Source organism: Tachysurus vachellii, chromosome 7, assembly GCF_030014155.1.
Source record: "Tachysurus vachellii isolate PV-2020 chromosome 7, HZAU_Pvac_v1, whole genome shotgun sequence".
Classification (NCBI taxonomy): Eukaryota; Metazoa; Chordata; class Actinopteri; order Siluriformes; family Bagridae; genus Tachysurus; species Tachysurus vachellii.
The window spans coordinates 14,949,788-14,959,875 of NC_083466.1; the positions used below are offsets into that span (position 1 = coordinate 14,949,788).

Genomic DNA, 10,088 nt, shown 5'->3' on the forward strand with positions numbered 1-10,088 from the left:
ATCAAGTCCTTGAGGCAACTCCATTTTAAGAGTCTTGCTGAACTGCTGAGATGTCATAATGAGCTTTGAGAGAAGCTTCCCAAAAGTGGATTCTAGAGAGAAGCAGCAGTTTTTGTCAAATAGACATGATTCTGAAGATGACAACACCCACTTTGAGCAGAAAGTAGCAGTAGTAAGCTCTGAGAGAGCTTAATATATTTAGAACTAAGATATTCAGATGCAAAAAAAGCCAGAAGATTTGTGATGTGAACTACAAATATGACTCTGAAAATTGCAGTCATTCTAACGTATTTTACTTACTTTACTCAGGACTTCTACTTGATTTTATATATATATATATATATATATATAAAAAATGTATATTATAGTAAATTGTATAATAAAGATGATGAAGCCATAGTTGTTGAGATTTCTGTCTCACACTTGGGAGATTAATTCCTGTCTCCACCCTGCTCAAGTGGAGTTAGTATGTTCTCTCTGTGCTTTGGTGGTTTACTCTGTGTAGGGAGTCTGGGAGGAAACACCCAGTCCAAAGACATAAGTCAAGGGCTGATTGGCATCTCTACATTGCATGTAGTGTGTGAATGAGTGTGTGCAACTGTGCCAAAATGGGTTGTGACCATATTTAGGGTGTCCCTTGACTTGTATGCAGAGTCCACTGGTATAGACTCCAGGTTCCCTGTACCAGTATAGAATAAGCAGTACAGAAATTGGATGGATGGATTTTCTCATCACACTGTAAAATTCCATCAATAATGTTTCAACCCAATAATACAGAAAGAGATGAGGCTCTGACACATACTGTTACTGTATAAAAGTTTAATTTTTGAAAATACATATATAAATATGTACACAAATAATATAAAACAAATACATGCACATTCACTTGACATAAAAAAAACCCTTGAGCAGACATGCAGATCCTGGAGGCAGGCCTGGTGTCCTTGTATTGTGGGTTACACGTTAATATAAATTAGATTAAAACCAATGACGATAAAAAATCCCCCCCAAAAAAACTGAGCCAAATGCCTGGGTGTTATGAAAGTAAGGCTTTGTATGTCACCATTAAACTTGCACATACTTCCAATTACAATATGCATTAACAACACTGGCTATAAATTATAGCAACTTATGAATTAGCAAGGTCATGAACAGCAGTCAACTCTGTAGCATTTAATCCTGTTGCATGTACTTGGCTTATGCTACTAAGCCAAATGTACAGTGGACTTTATGCTAAAATGTTCAAAAAATAATTAGCATTTTGATGTCACTAGCTTGAGATGAACATAACAATTGAAAAAAGGTCAAATTTGATGTTCAAAACCTGAGGTCCTGAAGGTAGGATGTAGACTGAAGATGGGAAGGAACATAAAGGAGCTCAGAATATGGCCCTATTGGAATGCAGGTGCATGGCATGAATCCTACACAGACTGCTCAGAGTACATTGTGTTCTCTCTCTCACTGCACACACAAACACACACTGTGCTGCTTATTTTCCCTTGGGAATTTTCTATAAGGTCCTGGCTTATTACCCCTTATTTACGCTTACAGGAATACAAAATGATTGAAAAACTCTTGTAGATCAAATCTAATCTCAACATAGATATTCTAAAGCATAATCACAATCCTTTTGAACTAAGCAAAAGCCATGTTAAAGTGCCTTTCCGCTGGTTAGGAATTGGACCAAATGTATATGTGAAATTGTGTGTAACTTGTAATTGCAACTGCAGTTTTGGGTGGTATTATGGATAGAACTTCCATTGCAAAACTGCTTCCTGCATCCTCCCTGTTATTACACAAATCCCTGATGCAACATGCCTAATACAGGAACCAATTCCTGGTTTCGGTGTTTCTTCCCACCGTTCAAGCATATTATATTTAGAGGGAAATAAATTATTATTAATCTTAATCAAAATGAATTTCTTTACTTTCTGCCACTACTTAGGTCAGTTTTAATTTAACTTGGGTACTATATATTTATCTTCAATAACTTGCATTTAAGTCTATAAAAACCCTAAGTCTTGAGATGAAGATACAAACTATACTTCTATCAATTAGACAAGCAATACATGAAATAATAATGACCAGCATATAATCTATAAACTATTGGCTCACCCCACCTTGTCAGTCATCAGTGTCTCTGCGCTAAAGGGTGCAAGAACAGCAACTTTGGCAACAGTTCACACTCTTTATGTAGTCAAGCTATGACAGGTCCTGCCGTTGTCATCTGTCACTTTGTTGGGAAGGTGGGAATGGAGAGAAAGTGCCTTCTTGTTGGTAGGATCCCATAGGGGTCAAAAGGTCCAGTAGCTGGCATCTCACTGCCAGTTTTCACTGGCTGAGCCACGTCTGGTGATGGCTCTCATAGGACTGCGGGAAATTGAGCCCTTCTTCTTCCAGCGCACTGCATACACAGATAAATGATGTTACATTCAAGCACAAAATATTACATGCTTACAAAAAAAGAATATTCCCCATTCATTCCTAAACAGTTTGCTTTCATTATTGAAAGTAACAGTTATGTTTCCCTCTGCTGAGCTTACCTTTCCCCAAACTAGCTGGCAGAGTCAATCCTTTGGCAGCAGCTGGGGTGATATCAGCCTCATCCTCCTTAGAAATACCCTCTGCTTTTGGCAGTGTTGCACAGCCATCTTGCCAGTCGTTTAGTGCCCTCTGAAATGAATTTGCGAGACAGGCTGTCATATCCTTTGCCCTTTCCACACGACTACACCAGAATACCCTACATTGCAGCTGCTGTCCAGGCTGTCTGCAGATATAGAGGAACACGTTGCGGTGGGCAGTGTGTGATGCACAGTAGGCAATGTCGTGCAGGTAGGTCTTGGTGAGCTGCCTCCCTGTGCTCAGCTCTTTCACTTCCACATAACGTGGTCGCACCACAAGAGCATGGTCTTTGGCTAACTTTCCAGGAGCACCATCGAGGAGCCGGTTAATGGCTTCCTCAGCCTGCTCCAGGTCTAGAGAAAAGATCTTCTTGGTACCTAGATAGTGCACTTTGAATATGGGGTCACCATGGGAAAGGCTCTCTATGCGGTCCCTTTTAAAGTGTCTGCGCAGGGCAGCAGGCGAGTCCTTCAGGGCCTGCATTAAGTGGAAGGAGGCTAGAGACATGTTGGTTGAGGTTTGAGTGTGACAGATGCTTTCAGAAGAAGAGGAATCCTCCTTCCCTTTTCAGTGATCTAGGTGATCAGTGTGCTAGGATTTACCTCCAGGATCTGAGCGAGAAAGAAAATGAAAACATATCAAGTAGACATCAAAATGGAATACATCATTGCTTTAGAATAACTGTATACTATGTTACATGACAGGATTTGTCTGGGAAAGGCTATAGTAGCATGGCTATCCAAAATGTTCATAACACTCAAAAATAGCACACTATTTGTGAAAAAGCCAAATAATTTGAGTTAGCAAGAAAAAAAAAAATCAGCATACCAAACAATCTGCCCATTGTAAATTGGTTATCTGTAGTTAAAGACTTTGTTCTGCATTGTATCCTTTCAGTGAAATTTTATATTACATTAAAAAAGCATGTTTAAACCAAATAAAAATGAAGAAACCTTTTTAAAAATCATACATTTTTAACCATAAGCCTTATTTAAATATGTGATGGTTCTCTTTGAGCCTTATCCAATAAGCTGGTATTGCCTCATAACTTAAAATAAGCAATGAAAAAAAAAGCTCTTGGTATAGTAACAAGATTCTTGACCTGCTCAAACAAGAAGACCTGACATTTGAAACACACACTTACAAGACTATATAAACCTGCTAATATTTGAGAAACTTGCAGATCCAAAACCTACTGAGCTTTGATATGAAGTGGCTTTACAAACGGGAGTTATGCAACAGCCATTTAACCCTTTTGTTTCAGTTATTAAAAACAGATCTTTTTTCCAGCATATTGCATTTACACCACCGTTCAATCCATTGTTTGGTGTTTTTCCGCTTTTTCCTTTCTAGCCCATTATTTCACTATCCCTGACTGCTTCTGATGTTGGGCAGGAACAGGACCACCAACTGTTGCGGCCATGATGGCCATTGTTGAGCCAGTCCCAGACAGGATACAGCTTTAATACACATCCCGACCAGCCACACAAATATTTCTAGTCCAGAGAACAATGGCATGCCTGGTTGTGTAGATCAGATGTAAAGAACACAAACAGGAGATAACGGTGATATAATTCCAGGTAACACTGCTGGATCCATGTGCATAACCATAGAGGAGACAATCTCAATGACTTACTGAATAAGGGTCAACTGTGATCATAATGAGGGATTAGTCTCCTGGAATGGGAAGCCATGCTGGGTTCAAACATTACTAGACATTACATTTGCTGTGACCTAACAATCATTTAAGAGAAGAGAAATCAACCAACCCCAGGAGATTGAACTTTTATTTGCTATTGCTCTGAAATTTATCTCTTCGGTCAGTTATTTTCAGTCCTGTCAGTGATTTTAGATGGGGCTGCTTAATAAACAAACAAACAAACAAACAAACAAACAAATAAATAAATAAATAAATGAAGGGGGCTGCTTAATAAATAAATAAATAAATAAGTGAAGGGTTTTAAATAAATAAATAAAAGCTTTTAAATAAACAAACAAATAAATGGGGACTGCTTAATAAATAAATAAATATGTAAAAGCTTTTCCATAATTACAAAAACAACAACATTTTTAAATACTCTGGCATATAATATTGTGACAGTGGCATGTTTCATTAAATTGTAAGAAACAGCAAACATTCCCATATATGAATAAATACTGCTGCATTTAAAGGCAAAATATCAACCCATTCATTCATGTTACAGTAACGTTTGAAATAAAAATAAACATTAAAAACCTGTCAGTAAGAAGTATTTCTGAGCTTTAAATTCTTGGCACAATCCTGCATGAGATGTCTAGGATAAAGACACACTCTCACACACACACACTCACTCACTCACTCACTCACTCACTCACACACACTCACTCACTCACTCACACACTCACACACACACACACTCACACACACACACACACAAATAAAATATCAGAATAACAAACATTACCGATCATCCGCTCTTTCTGCGTTTTCGTTTCCGTACGAAGGAAAAGGGGGAAACTTTTTCCTCCCAGTTTCGCCGTTAAGTTTCTCACATAAGCCTCAAATAAGAGACAAATAAAAGTCTCAGTTTAAGGACCAAATGCGAGCGTGTTGTGTCGGTTTAATCAAGAGCTAATATTATTTGGACTTCCTCGGCGCTCAGAAGCTTTTTAACACACACACACACAAACGCGCTCCTTCTGCTTTCCTCCAGACTTTTACCTCAGTATGTAGGAATGACGCGCGTCCACGGAGCTGTATTTGAGAAACGCGCGCGCGTGCACCACCTCCTGCGTCACTGAGGGGCAGGGCCGCGTTCAAACATCGCGTACTAGCGTGCTAAATAGTGTGTCATATCACACCGTTATATGTATCTGTTATCTCTATTTTCTTTCTTTTGCAGCATATATGAGTCAGCCTAAAGGAAAAAAAGACCAGAGATGTTCGAATGGGATTCAAATCAATACAAAATATAGCACAATTAACGCGTTGTTTTTAAACCTACTATTTAGTACGCTAGTGTGCTAGTATGGACGTTATGTGAGGCGCGTGTAAGGCTACCGCGATGCACGAGCTCTGTTTAAAACCCATTTTTTTGGTTTTCTTATTGTTCTTCGTGCTCCTAAGATTGTGCTATATTTATGATGAGGTCTGATTAACTGAGTGTATTAGCTAACGTTTATCTCAGGGCTTTCTGAGAATCCAGTGTAGTGAAACAGTCTAAACAGGACCATGTGTTTGTGGACCTACAAGAGAACACAGAGCTTCTGTGTAATCAGGGCATGGGTCTGTGTGGCACACCCACCTTCCTACTTTTAGCAGCACAGCAGTGCCATTATTGAGGTACAAATGACGCCACTTGCACCCCCTACTCCACAGACTAACACAGTAATGCACACAAGCACACCACATAAAGGCATGGTTTTCCTGGCACTTTACTTCTATACCAAGCTTGAGAATGACTGGCTTCTTGTCTGGCTGAGGTACAGTGCTTAACCAAGCTGAATAAGATCTGAATAAGTCCTGCTCAGGCTTAGGGTGGGTCTGGAAATAGAAATTTTCTGTCTGTTGAGTCTTTGTTTGAATGTGTTTCATGTATCTACCCTTTGAAATTGTTTTGCTTATTGGGGAGAGGTTCCTGTGTAAGAGTCAAAAGATTGGAAGCTGTTTATTTACTATTTTCTGCATGTAAAATTGTAGTTGCATTTATTATTATTATTATTATTATTATTATTATTATTATTAGTGACAAAATGAAAGACTCTGCACAGTAGCCCTGCAGGTGCTTTGTACACTTTGCTAGTCTTGCCAGTCTGAACTCGTTTTCCTAAGTGGTAAATGAAACCATCTGACAATTAATCGGATACGGTGCAATTAGTGCAATTTTTCTGCATAAATCTTGTCTAAACATTATCAGGACCTGAATAATTATTATTTGGTGACATCTTCTAACAAGGTGATTGAGAAGGTGGGGTATCCTTTACCACTTGTCCATGCAGAACTCTCTAAGCCTCTTTATATTCTTAAACCAGCACAAATATCCTTGAGCGTGTTAATTATGTGCAAAATGGTCCACAACAACACACAATGCCAGTTGTAGTTTCAGTGATGCTTAGTGAAGATGCTGCATTTTTAGCTTACTTTCAGCGAAGGTGATTTTGAAACATCAAAACCACAGTTTAGATTTGTGCAAGTCAAAAACAGTATCTATTTGTCCTATTGTAAATATAACCCTGAATGTTTCTATATAACCCCAAACAAATGGGTAAAACACTGAAATGAAACATTGGAATGAAGTGCAAATACACTTAAGGATGAATTTATCACTAATTACTTGTTTCCTTTCAATCATTTCCTCCTTTCACAGTGAGAGAACATCTCTCTAGCAGCTTGATAATAAACTCAAAACACATTTGTAGACAATTTTGGACAACTGTTAACAACTACCAGTCTTCTTAGGATATTTCATGAATCAGTATGATGGTATAATCAAGACAAACATCCAATGTTTTTGCATAGGCCATCTATCCAACTTATGTCTAATTGGACAAAAGAATTTAAACATAAAATAACCTTCCAACAAAAGTGGGAATATCTAAAAATATAAACAAAGATCATCAGTCACCAAACTAATCCTGAGTTAAAGTTAAAGATTTGACAATGTACCATGACCTTGTTAAATATACTGTAGTGAAAACCTTGCGTTTAAAGTAGTTTAAACTTCATGTTTAAGAATAAAACATTATTCTTAACTAATATTATGAAAGAACAATTTGTCAATCTTCTACTTTTCTGATCAGATTTCACTGAGTTTCACTAAAATAGTAAGTGTGTATTTAATTTAAACTCAAGTCATGATGTGGTCAAATGTTCCATGATTCAATGCCTTTTACAAAATGTGGGTAATTTAAATTATTGCATTATGTATTGTATCCTCTTTTTAACACCTACATACTGACTCTATGTGTTCACATGTTTACAGACATAATACATACACATAGGCTTCCTGTTGAGCAGTTAAAAAAAAACACACACACATACACACACACACACACACACACACACACAAACCCTATTTTTTCCAAAGTACTTAGACCTGCGTTAGGCAAATGTGTTATTCAATGCATTTCAGTTTAGTTTATCTCTTATTCATTAAAAAGAATTTACTCCCTTCAGATGTTTTGTGGGTATTTACTGTAACCGCCTTCAGTTTTGTCTTCAGGAAGTGAAAACCATGCTCAGTTGGATTGAGGTCATGTGTCGTTTAAGAACATTTTTTGTCTTAAGGAGCTCTCGGGTGGTTTTTGCCATATGTTTTGGGTCATTATTTGTCTGCTGTGAAACATTCAGTTCCTGTTCCAGTTAATTTAAGTACAGCTCTATACCCCTCAGGAATCATCCTTCTACTTTTATTAGCAGCCATATCACCAATAATAACTCTAGAGTCTAGTGTCCCAGCTCTATTGTCATCCAAACATGCTCATATCATCACACTGCATCGACCAGGTTTGACAGATGATGTGGTATGTGCTAGATTATGAGCCATTCCTTTCATTATTTATTCTCTTCACTTCAGTTTTGTTTGTTTTTTTTTTTGCTTTCTAGCAAAGTCTAATCTGCTCTGTTTGGTAAGTGTTCATATCTTGAGGTAAACTCTTTATATTTCAATTCATGACAGTGTGTCTTGATTGTAGACTTTTTAAGAATATACCAAATTGTTGATTTGACCTCAGGTTTCTGCTATCTCTCTGATGAGTCTGTTTTGTTTTTTTCAGCTTAATGTTGGCTTCCTTTACTTACATCAACACCTCTTTGGACCACATATTGAGATTTCCCATGAACACCTATTAAATGCAAATTTAACACTTGGAATCAACTCTAAACTTCTTTTGTTCTTAGTTTTTCATGAAATGAAGTGATAACAGGCCACAATAGGATTTAAAACCGCTTGAAAGCCAATTGTCCAATTATTTTAATTGTTAATTATTTTTGAGAAAATGGAGGAACTATGAAAGAAAATAGATGTAATTTCTAAATGGTTAATTCAGTATTTTTGTTAAACCCCTTGAGTTAAGCTGAACATCCATTGCAATGGTGTACAGAGGCAATAATCCCAAAACAGAGGCAATAAATATTTCTATTTTATTTCATTTATAAATTGTTTTTTGTAGATTGTAGAGTCTGGTGTATTTCAGATGGCAGGAAGCCTATTTTGTCTTAAGATGATTTTGACAAATCCTGATTTCTTTAAAACTTTTTATATATTGGATAAAACAGTATATTATTATTATTATTATTATTATTATTATTATTATTATTATTATTAGTAGTAGTAGTAGTAGTAGTAGTAGTAGTAGTAGTAGTAGTAGTATATTTTAGGAGAAAATATACTTGCTCGGATTTTCTTAAGTGGTTGGTTTTTTTTACTCGCTCGTAGTGTACGTGTGACCTTTCAGTGAACTAAAACAGTATGTACATTCCCAAATCTCACACATAGAAACACAAAGTCACATCAACCCTTGTGGCCCAGAGCCAAAATGCAGTGTGTAGTCCTGTGTGCATGTGTGTGAGAGGGACAAAAATTGAGTGCAACAGAGCTGAAGAACTGAGAGAAGAAAGAGAAAAGAAAGGAAAATGAATTACATTAATCTTAAATTTTTGTGGTTTTGTTATCATCTTTTTAGGATCTACCCAAGACAAATAGAAAGGACAACTGGCCTATTTAATCTGTTTTCTAGTTACTTTATAGGTTACAAAGTAGCACGGTTATAGCGGTGCTAGTTGCTAAATGTATCTACAACAGTACGAGTATGATTAATTTTCAACTTCAACGGTGTTTTAAACATATTATTGTTTGTAGACTAAGAAAATTTTCCAGACCTGCTGGTTTGATAGTCATGTGGGTGGTTCTGCTTGTTTACAGTTGGCATGTGTTTCCACATGTTGACACGAGTGTTTTAATAACAAATGTGTGCTTACTAAATAATTACTTGTTTGGAAACACACTCCAGCAGATAGACAGTTATGCTTCCTGTAACCTGTGTCTCCTCATTTTTAAGTGAAGGTCAAGGGCCTTGGTTATTCCTAGCAGGAATTGAATTTGTTTTTTAAATTTCTATGTAGAAATGTAATTTTTTTTGCATTTTGTTTTTTTACACAACTGGCACTTATTTGTTAGGGGAAGTGAGAATTCTAAAAGTCTTCTGAAATGTTATTTTTTAATACGAATTTGCAGCATGCTTATGTCAAAATATTATATTACACGGAAGGGTTTTCTTTTCTTTAATTCTTTTTTTTTTTCAAATTAATTTATTCACCCGATCGGTGGTATAGTGATTGTAATAAGTGTAAAGATTATTAACCAATATTCCAGTATACTGTCAAAGTTTAACTTTACAACAAGATTATGGGGTATGTAAGAGGTTATTGAAATATCCCTTCCTATAATCTAGAAATTTCCATATAAGGGAAATAACAAGTGACTAAT

The 10,088-nt window shown here is 36.6% G+C and overlaps 2 protein-coding genes across 2 annotated transcripts in view; one reads left to right on the forward strand and one right to left on the reverse strand.

The window, feature by feature from the left end:
- The window catches only part of si:dkey-19b23.7 (uncharacterized), a 1,997-nt gene extending 1,771 nt beyond the window's left edge, over positions 1-226 (forward strand). The window contains exon 8 of the mRNA XM_060873470.1: positions 1-226. This exon is cut by the window's left edge and continues 11 nt beyond it. Within this exon, the coding sequence (XP_060729453.1) occupies positions 1-69 (69 nt within the window). The 3' untranslated portion in view covers positions 70-226.
- A 578-nt stretch (positions 227-804) lies between these two features.
- Positions 805-5,337, reverse strand: si:dkey-19b23.8 (low density lipoprotein receptor adapter protein 1). The gene is made up of 3 exons (XM_060874576.1): positions 5,067-5,337; positions 2,544-3,233; positions 805-2,404 (listed from the first exon to the last, which is right to left on the reverse strand). The coding sequence occupies exons 2-3, from the start codon at positions 3,127-3,129 to the stop codon at positions 2,319-2,321; spliced, it is 672 nt and encodes a 223-aa protein (XP_060730559.1). The 5' UTR covers positions 3,130-3,233; positions 5,067-5,337; the 3' UTR covers positions 805-2,318.
- Positions 5,338-10,088: the final 4,751 nt, after the last annotated feature.

What these genes read in the sequence shown, in the direction of transcription:
- si:dkey-19b23.8 (XM_060874576.1), bottom strand. Translation starts at nt 3,129, where the DNA reads ATGTCTCTAGCCTCCTTCCACTTAATGCAGGCCCTGAAGGACTCGCCT. An exon ending in GCCAGCTAGTTTGGGGAAAG is followed by an intron (nt 2,405 to 2,543) that starts GTAAGCTCAGCA and finishes CTGTGTATGCAG; the next exon opens with TGCGCTGGAAGAAGAAGGGC.